General features: G+C 42.4%; 1 protein-coding gene across 2 annotated transcripts in view; it reads right to left on the reverse strand.

Moving 5' to 3' along the window:
* Nucleotides 1-18,714, reverse strand: part of grin1b (glutamate receptor, ionotropic, N-methyl D-aspartate 1b) — a 68,979-nt gene that overhangs the window by 34,666 nt on the left and 15,599 nt on the right. The window contains exons 5-8 of one of the 2 annotated variants that reach the window (XM_059336233.1): nt 12,012-12,074; nt 11,039-11,136; nt 8,960-9,081; nt 1,317-1,491 (exon numbers count right to left, since the gene is read on the reverse strand). In XM_059336233.1, coding sequence (XP_059192216.1) covers nt 1,317-1,491; nt 8,960-9,081; nt 11,039-11,136; nt 12,012-12,074 — 458 coding nt within the window. The remainder of the gene's footprint in view (nt 1-1,316; nt 1,492-8,959; nt 9,082-11,038; nt 11,137-12,011; nt 12,075-18,714) is intronic. The other variant, XM_059336235.1, reaches the window with a different exon arrangement.

Consider the following 18,714-nt stretch of genomic DNA (forward strand, 5'->3'; position numbering starts at 1 on the left):
TTCTCAGTGAATATTTGTCACGTGACCGTTGGTCTCAGCAGAATCAATCATGTCTCCACAGTGTCTCTGAGGAGCAGAATTTAATGTTTTTAACAGGATCTGGTTCGTGCAGACGCTTTATTTTAAATGACACATAGAGAATAAAGAGATTCTGACACAAATATCAACATTTAACACACACACACACACACACACACACACACACACACACACATTGGATATATATATATACATTTTATTCATTGTATATTTATACTGATTTGTTACATATTTGAAAAAAATTCAAATTAAATCATAATTATCTCTTAATCAATTATCTAATAAAGAAGACATTTTAGCTTAAAGATTTGGTCAAACCACAATATTTGAATCTGTTGTGTAAGAAATTATTAAATATATCTTCTTCCTTCCTGAGTCTCCGAGTTAAAGCGACGACCTCAGGAACCTGAAGCATTATTCATTAGTTCAGAGTCACAGTGAGTTTGACTGGATTAACCTGCTGCCGACCCCCATTAACCCTCCCCTCACCCTCTGGTTCCCTTCAGCTTCATTTCAGTGCATTATATATATATATATATATATATATATATATATATATATATATATATATATATATATATATTGGTCGATGCTGAGTTCAGATCTGAGATCAGTATTTAATCAAGCTGTTAAAGAGATGAGGATTAATATCAAGTGTGTGTGCTGCAGCTTCAAGTTTGTTCTGAGGGCTGATTTCTCACTTTGTGGAGAAAAATATTACAAAACTATTTAAAAATAAGTGTACTGAGCTGTTATTTATTAGAATAATGGTATCAGATCCCACATGTGTCACTGCCCTTTATTATTTAGTGTTTGTTTTTATCTTCGTGTTTTTTTTTTCTGGCTAGTTTGTAATCCAGTGTTTTCTATTGACTATGTAACTATTTTAACACTTTACATATTTTCTATATTTGTATTGTATTTCTTGTTTAAAGGTGCCAGTGAGGAGCAGCAATGTGTCCTGTAGAGGTTTTCTGTCCGATGTTGGTCTCATGTGTTTGTATGTCGCTTGTTAGAATAAACGTTGGTTCTCTAATGTTTCTGTTGGATAAAGACAAACTTCTGCCTGAAAAACACTGAACCAGATCCTGAGAGAGGAAACCAAACAGCTCTCTGAGCCAGAGACACTCAAATCAAATGTCTCCAGATTACAGACTTTACTCTGAACACATTAACACGATGGAGCTTCACTGTTAAGCTTTTTCACAGATAAATAGATTTTACAACATAACAATTTCATCATCGGTGACCCCTGACCCCGGCGGCCGCGGACTGACCGTTTGAAGAGCGGGCCGGTCCTCCAGATGTTGGTGTTGCCCACGCAGCCCCGCGGCGGCTCTGTGATGTTCTCCTTCTCAAACAGCTCCTGCAGAGACTGAGCCACCACCGCCACGGCGTCTGCGATGTGAGCCGACTCGTTCTTACCGTTAATCAGCTGGAGGCCCAGCAGGCCTGCACCACACACACACACACACACACACACACACACACACACACAGGAGAGGGTTACACACACACACAGCAGGAAGCTTCATCAGCTGCGAGTGAGAGCTGCCCTCATTCATCCAGTCAATTAAAACTCTCACACACTTTAATTAATCTTACAGATGTAACTACAGGAGTGTTCAGTGTCACACACACACACACACACACACACACACACACACACACTCACACACACACACACACACACTCAGGGCTTCAGGCGTCAGGTCAGTGTTCGTCACCACCAAACTGCATGCTGGGAGGTCACTCTGAGAATCACAGCCATTTGTCTCCAGACAGTGGAAGCCTCACTGAGACGTTACGAACCGTGTCTGTTGTTTTCCTTCAACAGAAACTCGTCACACTGCGACGAAAAGTGTCCACATCTGTCCTCCAGCTGCTGCCGCCAGCCAGCTAGCACCGTTAGCATCACCTGGTTAGCTAACACTGTTAGCATCACCTGGCTAGATAACACTGTTAGCATCACCAGAAGGAACTAACCAGAGCAGCTAGCTAATATTGTTAGCATTAGCCTACCTCCAAAAACTACTGACAGAAGCTAGCTAACGTTAACCAATGAAAATACTGAGAACAGCTAGCTAACACTGTTAGCATCACCTAGCTAGCTAACACGTTAGCATCACCTAGCTAGCAAACACCTTAAGCATCAGGTCCCCAAGAAACTAACAGGATGAGCTAGCTAACATTCACTCATAAAAACACTTATAACAGCTGTTAGTATTCAGCTTGCTAACGTTTACATATGAAAACAATCAGAACAGCTGCTGCTGTGAAAATTCCCCCCAAAAAAAACTACTGGGAAAAGCTAACACAAACACTAAGAAACAGCTAGCTAACACTGTTAGCATTCACCAAACAAACTAACGGGAACAGCTATCGAATGTTAACTAGTTAAACGATGAGAACAGCTAGCTAAGAGTGACTAACAAAGAAACTGATGGGAACACCTAGCTAGAATTTCCCTCTGAAACTACAGTGAACATCGAGCTAATACAGTTAGCATTGCCCGCGGAAATCATGAGGTAAAGCTAGCTAACATTTACATATGAAAACAATGAGAACAGCTAGCTGTTAGCATTCCTCCAAGAAACGGAATCAGCTAGCTAACATTTACTCATAAAAACACTTATAACAGCCATTAGTATTCAGCTTGCTAATACAAAACAATGAGAACAGCTGGTTCATTCCTCAACAAAAAAAACTACTGGGAACAGCTAGCTAATGATTGCTAACACAAACACTAAGAAACAGCTAGCTAACACTGTTAGCATTCACCAAGCAAACTAACGGGAACAGCTATCGAATATTAACTAGTGAAAAGCTAATCCGGTAAGCATTCCCCGGTGAAATCATGAGGTAAAGCTCGCTAACATTCCTCCATGAAAAGACCAATTTAAGTGAAACTATACGGGGAAACGATAGCTAGCTCTGCTAACATCCTCCATCAGACTCAGCTTAGCACAGCTAACGTTCCTCTTGATACTGTTGGGAAATAAAAATCTACCAAACATTTATTTTCAAAACTTTTGGGAACATTTAATTACAAAGTTCTGCTGAGATAAAATCTCCAGAATCATGTTGTTTTATACAAACAGTTTGAGCTGTTTGATGTTCTGATCTCACCTCTTCCAGGTGATGCTAATCTAACTTCAGGTACAACAAGCTAATATTTGGCCCCGTAGAGAACTTTCCTCCCTGAAACTATTGCAGCTGTAAACAGAAATAAACATCTCCACTGAGTCATCCTGATCAGAATAAACTGATGTCTCACTCCTTAATAAACACAATCAGCCTCCTAAATTAAAGTAATGGGCGGAGCAGCTTATTGCAGCGCGGCAGTTTATCTAATTAAAGCTAATGTGTTCCAGTGGAGCAGAGCTGATTGCTAACGGTGTTAGCGGACTGTTGTTCAGTTAGCTGAAGCACCAAATGCAGAAACTTTTTCCTCATAATGTGACAACCGTCTGGTGAAGAAAAACAACATCAAAATCCATAACGTCACAGTACTGCTTACAGGTTTCTTCTTAGGGAATTGTTTCAGATCCGACCTCCGAACTGTACTAACAGGAACCTGGACGGTCTGAGAACAGTCAGTGTTTGTTATTGGTGGTTAATCTGAGGCTGGAGAGTTGTTGTTGTTGTTGTTGTTTTTGTATTGGGTTGTATTCAGCTACAAGTGATCACATTATTCTGTTCATAAACTGTATGAAATCCAAGAGAGAAAAAGTCTTTGTCTGGTCTTAGTACGTTCAGTCTGACACCTGGTCTTTGTACTCAACCATAAAGATCATGAACACCTCAGTATACACTTGCCTGTATAATATTACCATAACAAAAGCAAAGCAGTTCACAGACTAAATCATGACGGAAAAGTTTAACACAGGAATACAAAGTTGAGATAAAACTCTACACTTGTTTATGTCTTATTTATATATTTTCTTTAGTCAATTTGGTCAGAAATAGAGTCTCTGAGGCACGGCAGTCTGTTGAAATGTGTGTTTTAATGTTAATCTGTTCACAGGCACAATTAAGGGCCAGATAAACTAAATGGCTGGGTGTGTCCTCACGTTAAAGTACGTACATATGATGAACGCCTACAGCATAGTTACTTCAAAGGCAACACGCACATCAATGGTCTGAAGCCGAACAGGTTGGTAATGACAGCTGCCGTAAGGTAGGGACAGTGATATTAGGAACAACGTGAACCACATTCTGGTTCCACTACACTTTGAACAAACTTAAATAAAGAGGACTTCTGGACTATTAGTTTCATTCATTCTGCCTACTTGGTTTCGTACGAATATCTTGCATGTAAACTAGAACTATGGTAATAACATCCTGGAAAAAAGTCAGTAAACTCCAGGTCCATATGTCAGACTTCTTCCGAGGATGTGGCTGAAAGCTCTGCAGTAAATCTGGTAAGTGGAACTTGAGTCAAGATTTATTTAGTCAAACTACTATTTTCAAAGTTAAGAAATAATTGTCCAGGTGACTTTGTCATGATTTGTCCAGAATTAGAGCCTAAAGGATCAACATCTACACAGGTTCAAAGGGATAAAGTCTAATTGTTCAGAGCTATTGTCACTAGATGTTTTCATCTGTTTGGATAAGAGATGAAATATGAATGTTAAGACTCAAACCAGATGGGTTACTGTCACAATAAAAAGGCTTTAATCTGAAACGCTTTCCCTAAAAAGAAACCTCAAACATCTCCAGCAGAGACAAAACAGCTGAGGGTTATTTTCAGAGTGCAGTCTTGCTACACTTTTAAGAACATGATGGATAATTTTTTGACACATCTTCGGGAGTTCGGGAGAGAGACAGGGATGTGTAGAAAAATGACACATCATTTTTAAAAGTGCAGCAGCTGGCTGGTGAGGATGTTTTTCTGAAACAAAAAGCCACGGCAACAGAGCGGGGAGCTGATTACCCAACAGCCAGAGAGACGGACGAAATGTTCAACATGTCCAGGACCAGGTTTAGAATCAGTCTCACGCTGGCTCACAGGAAGTCCTCGGACCAGATGGCACTTCAGCAGATTTAAATTTAGGCTCACAGAGGATCTTATGGTGCACTTCACGGCCAAAAGTGTGTGGACAGCTGAACATGTGACTCTATGATCATAATATGCTGATTTAACAGACTCCACCCTGTTCAATCTGCTGCATTCACACAGCAGAGCATCAATTATCACTTTCACTGTTTCTGTTCTGTTTTAAATATTTCCTCCAAAAACAAACAAAGCACCAGAAGAGATGGTTCCCTGCTGACACCACATTTTTTGAAGTGGGAATCGAATTTGGTATTTTTAAAAATCTGACAACAGAGTAAAAGCTTACATGTCATCAATCTGCCATCCATTGAAGTCACATCCTTGACTACAGCTGATGTGCTAGAAACTGGTGGAAGCATGCTGGATCAATAGATAGCACCAGGAATCCTGACCAGATCTGGAGTATAAGGGATATCTGTTGGGCCTCTTCTAGCTACTTTCAGACTGGATAGCGTTAGTGAGAACAGTCGGCCAGCTCCCTATAACTCTTATACAATGGGCCCTGATGGGACTCTTCCCCTAAAGTCTTGGATCACCCGTGGCCATAATTCTCCCTAGAACCTCTTCCAAGGTAGCCTTAGGGATCGTAAGAACCGCTTCAAGTACCCTTTGAACATCCATTGGGTATGCAATCATTGTGCAATGCTCTCTGACCTTGACATGGGATTCCCTAGAGAACCCTGAATCCAAGAACCCCGAATGGGACTGGTTTAAGAACCAAAGCTATTGTAGAGGCTATTTGTAAGAAAGTTCTTTCACCATTAAAACTTGCACAAAATGCTACTGATGCACCAGTTTGATCAGAATATACTCAAAGTATATTGGTGGTGGCAAAAAGACATCCATTGTCCAGACGGGATCCACGTTTTTGTTCATTTAATATACCTGTCTGGTGCTTAGTGCCCCTAATGTACACAAAAATAAATACAAAATGACCATTAATAATATAATAATCATATTAATGAAACAGCTCCTACAGCTATTTTGGTCGAAGCGTGGCTGTGACTCGGTCGATCCCTGACTGTGGCTGTCTACATGTCGAGGTATCCTTGGGCAGATACTGAACTGCACCATGTTTGGCAGCCTCAGCCAGCAGGATGAATTGAAAGTATGATCAGTGTTGAGGCACTTTAACTGGTCGCCACGACTTGAAAGCAATACACAAGTGCAGTCCGTTTACCATTTATCAGTTTGTTATTGGAGCTAATGGGGACTATAGAGATTAGTGATTTCCAACCCTGACCACCCTGCATGCTGTAGGTATCTCCACACCAACTATTCCAATCATTAGCTCGTTATCAAGCCTCTGACGGCTGCTTGATGACGAGCATATCATTGGAGTCAGGAGAAACCTAAAACCTGCAGGAGAACCAACCGACCAAAGCAAAGGGGTGTCCACATACTTTTGGCCGTATGGTGTTGCTGTGTTTACATCACATGGTCATCTGGCTGTCTGAGTAACCAGCTGAGTCAATAAACCCCGCCCCCTCCCTGGCAGGGCGGGCTCCGTGTTGCAGTGGGCAGGGCCTCTATCGGCCAATAGCAAAGGGCAAAGCATCAAGCAGGAAACAGGAAGCAGCGGCGGCATCTTACCAGTCTTTGTTCAGACACACGTCACGGTTACCGTAGCGACACTAGCTGTTTATAACCCCACCCCACCCTCCCCGCCGACCCCGAGTAAAGTTAAGCCCCACCCCCTCCCTCCCAGAGCAGCACATGTTAAAGTTACTGTGAGAACGGGCAGACGGGCGGGCGGACGACACACACTATAGAAAATGAAACAAACAAAAAGATGTTAGACACATTTAAAGCCACACAGTTACAATGAGCCAGAAAAGAAAACAGTGGTTAGGAACCTTTAAACATGTCGCTTTTTTTCTTTTTTTCTTTTTCAAATGTTTAAACGTTCAACCAGCAGTTAGAAGAAACCAGAGAGAGAAACACACCAGGACGCTGAGAGGCTAACTGACTGATGAGGATTAGCTTCATCAGAGACCTGCAGCACCACAGACAGAGAGAGAGAGAGGAGAGAGAGAGAGAGAGAGAGAGAGAGAGAGAGAGAGAGAGAGAGGGAGAGAGAGGAGTGAGAGAGTGAAAGCGAGAGAGAGGGAGAGAGAGCGAGGGAGGAGAGGGAGAGGGAGAGTGAGAGTGAGAGCAAGAGATTAAAGAAAGATAGCCATAAGGAGAGTGAGAAGGAGAAAGTGAGAAAGTGAGAGAGCGAGAGTGAGAGAAAGAAAGTGAGGGAGTGGGAGAGCGAGAGGGAGAGAGCGAGAAAGCGAGAGTGAGAGAGCAAGAGGCAAAGAAAGAGAGAGAGAGAGCAAGAGATAAAGGAAAGACAGTGAGAGAGAGTGTGAGAGAGAGGGAGGAGAGAGAGAGGAAGAGACAGAGAGGGAGGGAGGAGAGAGGGAGAGAGAGAGAGGGAGAGAGTGCAAGAGGGAGATGGGGAAGTGAGAGGGAGAGAGAGCGAGAGCAAGAGAGAGAGTGAGAGCAAGAGGGAGAAAGAGAGCGAGAGAGAGAGAGAGCACGAGAGAGTGAGAGAGAGAGCGAGTGAGAGCGCGAGTGAGAGAGAGAGTGAGAGAGAGAGCGAGTGAGAGAGCGAGTGAGAGCGAGAGTGAGAGCGAGAGTGAGAGAGCGAAAGAGGCTGAGAGAGCAAGAGGGAGAGAGAGAGAGATAAAGGAAAGACAGCAAAAGATAGAGTCAGAGAGCGAGCGAGAGCGCGAGTGAGAGAGTGAGAAAGACAGAGAGCCAGAGGGAGAAAGAGAGCGAGAGAGAGCAAGAGAGAGCGAAAGAATGAGAGAGAGAGAGGCAGCCATGTTTCCATCCTGTCAGTCTGACAATCGATCAGCGATCATCGATCAGTCTTGTGTAAATAAATAACACTAAATGGATCCAGAAATCACCACAGACTGTATAAAGAAGTGTGCCTAGTGTGAGAGTCTGTGGTCTGAAAAGTGAAGCCAATGGCGAGGTCTGATTGCATAGAAGTCTATGAGAAAATCATCCTACTTTTCACTTGATTTATGAGCAGGCAAAGGACCCCAAGCCAATCTGGTACCTACACCGTCCATAGAGATCGAGATGAGCAGCACAAATGTGTTGTACATGTCGTGTTTGGATGCCAATGAAGGCTCACAGCCAGGAGCAACATCAGTGGACGAAATGATCAAGGAGGCTCCTTCTGTCAAAACAAAGTGATTGGAGAGAGACAGCTTGTCTTCAGAGTGGTGTCTGTCTGTCACCAAACTTTATCTGCCTCTATAAATCTGGACCTTTATCATCTTAAGGTTTTTGTTATTCTGTTGGTCAATGTTAACTAACTTTACCCAGCAATACCTGTTGAGACATCCAACATTAATCTCGAGATTAAACCGTTAACGATAGTCAGAAATAATCCTGGTGATCAAACAGGGAGCTGTTAATGACAGATCTCTTGTTGTTACACCAGTTTCTTTAACTACTGTGAATGTCTGCAGCTAATCTTTGATTGATGATTTTCCAGCTGTGCTCGTTCCAATGGGAGCCTGTTTACTGTGAACTGTGTCAGCAGGAACCAGATCTTTAGATCTGCAGTGACATGAAACCCTGATGTGTCTGAAGTCAGCTCAGTTTCAAATATAGAAACAATAGAAACATTCACTCCTGGAGACTTTGATCTATTTCTGTTTCTCTGCTGCTGAGAAGCTCATCAGGAGAAAACGGCTGCTTTTACTTTAATTGGAATTTTTGCAAGACTTTGTTCAGAATGATGTTGACAGTTGGATGGAAGCAGAGCTGAGACAAAAAGAAAGAAACTTCCAGAGGAGGGAGGAAGAAGAGAGGAGGAGGAGGAGGAGGCGGAGGAGGAGGAGGAGGCTGCTGTACCGTCTGGAGCTTCACTCAGAGCTTTGCCCGTCATCTCTCTCTCTCCGACCAGCCAGACGTAACCGGAGCCGGTCATGTTGAGGTGACGGGCTGCTTTGTACACCGCTGTAGCTTCATCCTCACTGCAAACACACACAGGGGAATGGATATCATCAGCAGTGATTTTGTCCTTTTATTTTGCTAATTAAATTATCTGACTCTGAAGAATTACCACAAAACCATGTGAGGAGCAGATTCAGGTCAGTCCTCATTCGGCCGATAACAGATCAGCTTAATTAGGTCAGAATCAGCCATGATATCGACCGTCAACACAAACACCAGAACAACTCATGAGACTCTCCCATATTGCTCTTTCACACAGCAGGAGATTTCCATGTCAGACACGTTCTCACTCACTGGAAATAATCTGCTTAGTTCAGACAGGATGTGCAGCCTGCAGAGCCTGCATGATGCAAACACAACAGTCTAGAGCCGTTAGAGATTCGGTCAAAAAACAACCCAGTCTATGGCACTGGGAGTTTACCAGCTACAGCATGAATAATGAAGCGTCTCTGAGAGTCTCTCTCTCTATCAGAGTAAAGAAAAGCCAAAGATGGCATCTAAAATAAAATCTAAAAACTCTTACTGTTCTTTGAAACTTGATCCTCCCAGTTCATTGTCTTTTCATGTAAATAATAAAACATGTAAATGATTCTTCTTCGTCCTCGGATGCTTGTATTCTTCAGGTTTTCACATCATCAACACGTCGTCTCGCTCGCTGTCAATTTTTCACACAAAAACCTCACAAACATCAGACTTTGTACTCTTGAGCTGACGGAGTAAATCTGTTTAACGTCCAGTCCAACTGGTTCAGTCTGCTCCTCAGGATAAAGTCTGATCAGGTCAGGGTTTCACCCAGCAGCAGCCTGGCCCTCATTCTGTAGACACAGTGACATCCGAACTGTTTTGGCTGCTGTTTGAAACACTGACTAAGCTCTTTACGCTCATACCTGTTCATTGCTTGTTGATTCTTTGGTCTGCAGACGGATTGCTATAAGAACCATATTATCCCAATAACTAATACCTAATTGGGCTACGTGACCCATCACCAGTGGTTGTTATTGCCCACTTGTGGTCAGGTGAACAAATACCTACAAAAACCTAGATACACAATATGGAAAAAAGTATTTGGCCACACATGTTAATTACTGAATTCAGTTATTTCAATCAGACCCCTTGCCAGAGGTGTATAAAGTCAAGCACCTAGCTATGCAGTCTCCATTTGCAAACATTTGTGATGCAAAACGGGTTGTTCTGAAGAGCTCAGTGACTTCAAGTGTGGTATTGTGATAGGATGTTACCTCTGCAATAAGACTGTTTCATCTCTGCTGGATATTCCACGGTCAACTGTAGGTGATATTTATTAGGAACAACAGCAACTCAGCCATGAAGCAGAAGACCACGTAAAATCCCAGAGCAGGGTCAACGACTGCTAAGGCTCATGGTGCGTAAAAGTCCCCAACACTCTGCTGATCCCAGCTGAAGAGTTCTGAACTTTCACTGTCATTAATGTGAGCACAAAAATGTGTGTAGCGGGAGCTTCATGGAAGAGGTTTCTATGGCCGAGCAGCTGAACACAAGCCTTACATCACCAAGTCCAATGACAAGCACTGGATGGAGTGGTGTAAAGCGCATTGTCACTGGACTGGAGCAGTGGAAACGAGTTCTGTGGAGTGACGAATCATACTTCTCTCTTTGGCAGTCAGATGGTTGAGTCTGGGTTTGGCGGATGCCGGGAGGACGTTACCTGCCTGACTGCATTGTGCCAACTGTGAGGTTTGGTGGAGGATAATGGTGTTGCTGTTTTTCAGGGTTATGCTTGGGCATAACAAGACATTTTGGACACTGCTATGCTTCTACTTTGTGGCAACAGTTTGGGTATGTTCCAACATGGCTGTGCCCCAAAGCACAAAGCAAGGTCCAAAAAGACATGGTTTGATGTATCATCATAAGCTAGCACCTAGATCACTCCCAGCAGCCAGCACCGTGGAAACATCCCAGTAAAGTGTTGAAACCACCATGAATAATTTCTGTACAGACCTGGCAGAGAGGATGATGACACGGGCCTCCAGGTCTTTGGCCTCCAGCAGCAGAGCGGTCAGGTTTGTTTCCGGGCTGAACAGCAGCACCTTCTCCGCCTGGGGGACGACGGGTGGCAGCGCAGGGCGACAGGTGGCGGCGCAGAGCGACAGGTCACGGTGAAGGACATTGAGAAACACGGCAGAACAAAACACCACAGAACACATCATAGGACACGTATTATTAGCTATGAACCGTCAGATTCCGCCCACATGACCCTGCCCCCCATGACCCCAGCCTTGACCATGCTCCCTCTCACCCACGCCACGACGGGGGGAGGGGGCAGGGCCAAAAAAATGGAGAAAAAAAGTGTTCGAGATCTGCTGAACTGAAAGAAAACTCAAATTCGAAGCTTGAATACAAAGAAGGAGCGAAAAAGTTGTGCGTGGTGGTGGCACATGCAAACTGAGGCGCTTTCAAGACTCCAACCAACCAATCAGGGACGTGCATGTTAGAGAGCGCTGATGCAACCGCAAATTAAAACAAGAGCTCGAGTGGAGAGGAGGAAGAGGGGGGAGGAGGGAGGGAGGCGGGGGAGTAGGAGGAGGAGGAGTAGGAGGAGAAAGTGGTTCATTTCCCAAAAGAAAAGGAAAAGAGGTTTGATGTTGCAGAGGAGTGAGAGGATCCTGGTGGGCGTGGCCTCAGACCTGCAGACAGAACCAAGCCTCAGCCTGGCTGCATGCAACCCTTCACATGGGGGGAAGAGGAAGGGCGTCTCTCCTGCGGTGTGAACCCTCCCCGGTGTGCAGGAATCATGAAAAATCAAAAGAACGTAAAGAGAATGTGAAGAAAAGACGAGCCACCAGGATAAGGTCTATCTCTGGATTCTGGGGTAGGGGGGCGGGGCGGGGCGGGGCGTCTAGTGCTGGCTACTACCGGGCGAGCTCAGAGATTGGTTGGGCGGCGTGCATCATTTGACCATGCAAGTTTATACCTTGGGCGTTCTCCTGAAGTCAAAGTTCTGTTGGTCTTGGTTTTCATAGTTCCTGTTTTTAGTCTGATGGTAATGTGCACAGAGAAAATATGCAGACACAGAAAAGATTATAGACAGTCAGAGGAAGAGACGCAGCAAAGCATCCAACAGATGGTTGTCTCTGAGAGACGCCGGAGACACAAACACATCACAGTCTGTCCTGTCTGTCCACCTGTCTGTCCTTCTGTCTGTGCAACTGTCTGTCCATCTGTCTGTCCTTCTGTTTGTTTGTCCTTCTGTCTGTCTTTCCTCCTGTCTGTCCATTTGTCTGTCCTCCTTGTCTGTCTGTCCTCCTGTCTGTGCAACTGTCTGTCCCCCTGTCTGTCCTCCTGTCTGTGCAACTGTCTGTCCACCTGTCTGTCCTCCTGTCTGTGCAAACTGTCTGTCCTCTTGTCTGTCCACCTTTCTGTCTGTCCTCCTGTCTGTGCAACTGTCTGCTAACTGTCTGTCCACCTGTCTGTCCTGCTGTCTGTCCACCTGTCTGCCCTCCTGTCTGTCTGTCCTCTTGTCTAGTTTTGATTTCTTAAGTCTCAAATTTAGATTCTTTGTTACGAAAGTTTGGCTCTGCATGTAATAACTTCAGCTTAAAAGACGATAATACTTTTCAGATTTTAGTTTTAGTTAAAAGATGAATGAAACATAAATGTAAAGAGTTTAAAGAGTTTCAGTAAACTGTGACTCTGTGACCTCATGCTTCATTTTCTCACTTATTTTTAGTTGTGGAGATAAATTAAGCTGAAAGCTGCTGAGAACAAAGCTGTGATTTATTTTTAGAGCCGACGGAGAACAAAGAAGCAATCTAACTGTCGAAGCTGTCGAAGCACTTCACAGCTGACAGAAATCAGCTGATGTTTCAGAAAACACAGCTGCTTTCACGTTTTTCTCAATTAATTTTAACAGTAAATCTGCAGACTTTTGTCACTGTGAACTAAAAACTTAAACCAAAGGCGGAAAGGACTCAGAGCCAGCAGGCAGACGGAGCAAAGAACTATCCACATTTTCTGTTATGAGCTCTTTTTAAACACTTCCATACAGTGGCCGGGATCCACCAATGCTGCAAATAAAAGAAACGCTGCAAATAAACCGTTATAAAACTACACAGGAAGGTATAACCGGTTATAGTCTGGAGGTATTTAATGTCTCAAGACTCGTAGAAAGTCATTATTTGTGAATTAAGTCGTCCCAGCCATCAAACTTCCCAGATGATCGTTCAGCCCCATAAATAGCCATGTTTCCACTACAGTCCAATACCCGGGATGAGGCAGGACTCACTCACAGAAATGCCCCTAATCTGAATATGAGACGTTTTTTGTCGAGCAGGGCCGTTTTTCTCCCCTGAATAAGTCCTGGTTGCTGATTGGACAGAACGCTAAGCAGGATATAACATAGTACTCAACGCCACAACAACACGCACCATTTGTGACAATAAACGACAATAAACATAAGCCCCTTTCATAGTGTGGTCCCGCAAATCCCCGCTATATTGCTGGAAAGATCTGATCCAGCTCTTCACCTTAGGGCGTTCATAGTGATTCCGCGAAGGCAAAGTGATATTCTGCCCTTTCATAGCTCAGTCCGGCGTCAGGAACAAGGTGCACAGTAGCACAGTGCTAATAGGCTAACAGATAGCTCTGTAGCAGTACAGTGTGCTGCAGCTGCATGTGTTCAGTTAGCAACCTCCGTTTGTTTACAACAAGCGCCGGACACTCTGTGCACAGTTAGCCGGTTAATTCACGATCAGCGGTGGACACTTTATGTACAGTTAGCGATGCCGGTTTGTTTATGATCAGCAGAGATGTTGTGCACAGTTAGCGACGGCGGCCACAGTTTAATCCTTCGTGTATGTGACGTCATGGCTGAAACTGTCGCTAAACGTTTATGTGACGATAGAAAACCATACGTCACCTCCAGAGTCTCGTAAATCCCTCTGGGGCCTTTTTGGAGACACACGGAGGGAGCAACCAGTTGAGAGGACGTGGCCTGAAGCTTTCCCAGCGGCCAATTTTTACCCTGATGGAAACACGACTAATGAGTCTGCCAATATCGTCATGGTGGAGGAGATTTTGGCCAAATTTAAAAACAGCCTGTTCTCTTCAATCTGTGGGAAAATAACTGGACCACAGATCTTCAGATCCTGTGCAATGCAAACGTCAAAAATTCAGTTCTGCTGCGTCTGATCAAAGTTCAGTAGATCAGTGATTAGTTCTGCTTCACAACTACTCACACCCGTTACAGTGTCAGTTTCTCTTCCTCTGGATCTGTTTCTGCATTTTATTTCACATTAAAAGCTCCCAAACAGGTCGCTGCTGCTGCTCGTGTCCCGACTCGCCGCCTCGTGTCTCTGACTAAAAGTCCTCAGAGAGTCTCAGGACTCAGAACATACAAAGTTTGTGTGGAGAAACAAAAAGCAGCTTCAGTCTCAGTGATGCTGAGTCTCTGTGGCGGCACGCCGTCCCATTAGTCTCCACTCAGTCCGCTCCAAATGTTAATCTCATTAAAATTACATCCTGACGCAGAGTCCCTGAACTACACACACACACACACACACACACACACACACACACAGACACACACACACACACACACACACACCTTTTACTTGTTTCAGGCTGAATGTGTTAAAAGTGTTCATAAGTCACAGTGAACGTATTTCTAACTTCTTCTACCTGTTTAAACCTGCACAGCACCATTCATCTACCACGGCATCATTTTATGTTTTATTTGCACCATATATTTTAACCTCTGCATTATTTTATGTTATATTTGTTCCATATATTTTAACTTCTGCATTATTTTATGTTATATTTGTTCCATATATTTTAACTTCTGCATTATTTTATGGCTCAGAATTTGTGTTTTTTCTCTTGGTACATGCTGCAGCAGCCTGGGAACAACTCTAACTGTAACTATTAATAAACACGTGAAAGAAACACAAACTGAACCTTTAAAGACATGAATCTGTCTGTTTTTTTACCTTTATGTGCTTCTTATTGTAATTTAAAATCAGTGTGTGTTTAAACTATTGTCTCCTTGCAGTGTGTGTGTGTGTGTGTGTGTGTGTGTGTGTGTGTGAGATATTGCTCATTATTACATTATGAATCATTGGATGTTTAATTCAGTCGTAGCTGCACTTCTCTTCACCTACTTTAACTAATGTGCTGTAATATTCATGTTGCTCCTCCAACATTCATGACTCACTTTTTTACTTTTCTCAACTTCTTTTTCACTTTTTCTTCTTTTTCTGCTCCAACGACTCTTGTCTCTCTGCGGAGCCGCCGTTAAACTGTTCCGCTGCTTTTTATCATCTTTAATTCACTTCCAGCACACAAACATTTAAACAGCGTTCACTCTGGATTAAACAAACCTTTTCTTAATAAATCAACAACATCAGACTGTTTATGATACAAAGAAACTGTAGAAACTTAAATTATTATTGTTATTATTATTACTTATTGAACGATTCAAGCTCCGTAAATAAAGTGAGTTTTTCTACGTTAAGTGCTCTAAAATATATTTATAACAAATATTAACCAATAAAATAAAGGCTTTAATCCATAAATGTATATATTTATATATATTTTATTTTTTACAGGATCATTCGGTTGCCTAATAACTGTAAAATTACATTGAATTCTACAAAAAAAAACACCTACATTTAAAATCAAGGTGACGTATTATATTATACAGTCTAATTTTAGTTTTATGTCAAAACAAATGTAAAAAATTGGTAAAAGGTTTGGCAGCAACAATAACAGGAAAAACAGTTATTTTACAGACATTCTTTAAATAAAGACATTTATCAGTTTGTTTTTTTGGTGTGACAAACACTTATATTAGGAAAAATTGTGCATGATTAAGTTTAAAATCATTAAATTTATTGAACTGAATAAATGAAGCGTGATGAAAGTTTTGCAAATATGTGACTATAAACTTTTTTTAAATTATATTTCATCTTAAGTGTTTAATTGGAAATTGTGCTCTCTCACTAAAATATTTTGTTTGTATGTTTTTCTTTCTTATGTTACCATAAATTATTTTATTCTTGATATTTTGCACGAATAAAGAATCAAGAAAGACGTTTTGTTTGCAAGCAAAGCATTTACTGAACATTTATCCAAACCTGGTCGGTCTGTCTGTCTGTCTGTCTGTCTGTCTGTCTGTCTGTCTGTCTGTCTGTCTGTCTGTCTGTCTGTCAGGTGTGACAGAAGCAGCTGAGATGTGTTTGCACGACTCTGACTCCTTCAGTGTCGAGAAGATGAGAAACCAGACAACAGACGGAGGTGAAGAACTGAAAGATGACGTGGACGGACAGATAGACGGACGAGAGAGAGAGAGACAGAACTAAAAGAAAAGAAAGTGTTTTTACTGGAGTAAACAGCAAAAGAAAAAATGAGAAAACCAAAAAGGAAATACTTTTTTTTAAAAGGAGAAAATTAACTAAAACTCCACCAAGACAGCACAAAAATTATTTTGTCACAGAAAATGTTCAGAAATTAATAAATCTGCAAAATACAATGATTGAAAAACTCAAGTGACACATGACAGAACATTTTATAATTCAAGTCATGATGAGTTCAAACCAAACGCGCTACAGACAGAAAACCAAACGCAGAGACGTCAACACACGCAGAGAGTTCAACCTGAGTCTGTCGCCCTGAACTCCATCCAGAAAACCATCGTTTTAACAGCAGTGTTCTTGTGTTCTTGTAGACAGACCTGACAAAGCATCAATTCAGCATCATGTTGTTGTTATTTCAGCATTCTTTAGATCAGTTCATTCTCATTAAATCACAGATAAATCTCTTTGTTTTGATGCATTAGTGCTGAACCAGCAGTCATCAGAATCAGCTCCTGCAGAAGCTGATGAACTTCCTCCGGATCAGATTTTTAATTCAGACATGGAGATGTTACTGGGACTAGTAATTGTTAATAAATTAGTTATTATTCACACAATGAGGAGTTTTAAGGTGTGTTTGATTCGTGGACAGCTCTTTCTCTCCGTCACTTTTTCAGTTTCTAACTAAAAAAAACTACAAAGAAAACTTTCTTGGTGGAGATTAAAAGAAACAAAACAGAAAGAAGAAGAAAGGGATGAAAGAGAAGCTGCGATGAAGCTTCTGGCAGGAACAATGTCAAAGCCAGAGGATGGAGGGATGATGGAGGGATGTACAGAGAGCAGTTTCACTTCTACAAACATCAGTTAATCCAGCAAACCTCAGAGAAATCTTTCCACTAAACCTTCAGTCCTCAGCATTTAGAAGATACACTTTATGACTCTTTGGACACATAATTACAGAATCAAAATATAATTTAAAGTCCAAGTTTTATTCCAATCCAAAACTTGTCCCTTCTTCTCTGACAATTTTCATTATCACCTTTTTATAGAGTAGATCTGTTATAGCATTGAACTCTTCCATATTCAGTGTTTATTGAACTATATTAAAGAGGTTTGAGCAGGACCTGAAGACATGTGTACCATGGAATTACACCCTTCTGACCTCTTGTCCAAGGAGGTCTGTACTTAAGCACTTCTAAAAGGTATCCATATTAATATGATATTTGTTATTTTCCGCCATTTATATCTGGAGAGGATTCACTTTAATTGGCACAACCAAACAACTCTGGTTTATGTGCAGATTCTTGCAGCCACTAAAATCACACCACCCGTGTATTTACGATTAGGTCTGTCTCAGCCAGTGCCGTCCTCTTTAACTAGTGGAAAAAACTTCCATGAATACGTATCCACGTATCCACGTATCCACGTATTAGATTCAGTCAAAGTCACAAGTCAAAATCACAAAAGTTCCACAAGTCTGTCTGAGCTCTGGGAAGGTCGACTGCGGCTCTCTCATTTTGATAACACACAACAAAATCACATCTCGCCAGATCTTCAGCCAACACGCTGGGCACAAAATCACAAACACACGTCCGGGCAGGACTCTGCAGATTTACAACTCGGCCTTCACAAACCACTGGTTTTTACCACAAACCAGGTCAACCTCTCCAATAGAACAACAGTTGATCGCACAAAACAACTTTCGGTCGCTGACCCAGATCAGCTTGTAGCCGAACGGTGCCCCTTTAAAAGCCAGTTCGTGAACTAGATCACCTGTCAGACTTAAGATCGAAAGCCGTACGGAATCAAACCTTACCGACCCACCCCAATATCCGACTGCCGACTCACTGTTCCGTCAGAACATTTTAAATGGTCTCACAGAATCACCTTCGGTCGCTGACCCAGATTAGGTTTTTTTTCCCTAATTGGTCCCCCTAAAAGATGAGTTCGTCAATTAGACCACCCGTCAGATTATTTTCCTAATCTGCTGTTTTTATTGCTTTTAGATCACATTCTGAGTACAGGCATCAATCCAGAACTCTGCAGTCTCCTTTTCCCTAGGTTCTGGTTTTCAGTATGTCTATTGGGACGCAACACACAGTATCAGCACGGCTGAAAGCTCCTTATTTCTATAATGAGAATAAATTCTCCTACCTTTCGACCACCGAAAAAAAATATGCTGGATCTGGTTCGCCATTTATGTTGTGGAAAATCTTAACAGACGACAAAAGTTTCTTAGAAAGACAGCCCTGTGAGGGAAGTATCAAAAAACAGATACACTACTCAAGATACACAAACAGGTCCTTGGTGTGAAAAGCAACTGCGTAA

The sequence above is a fragment of the Centropristis striata genome, chromosome 7, assembly GCF_030273125.1.
Source record: "Centropristis striata isolate RG_2023a ecotype Rhode Island chromosome 7, C.striata_1.0, whole genome shotgun sequence".
NCBI lineage: Eukaryota > Metazoa > Chordata > Actinopteri > Perciformes > Serranidae > Centropristis > Centropristis striata.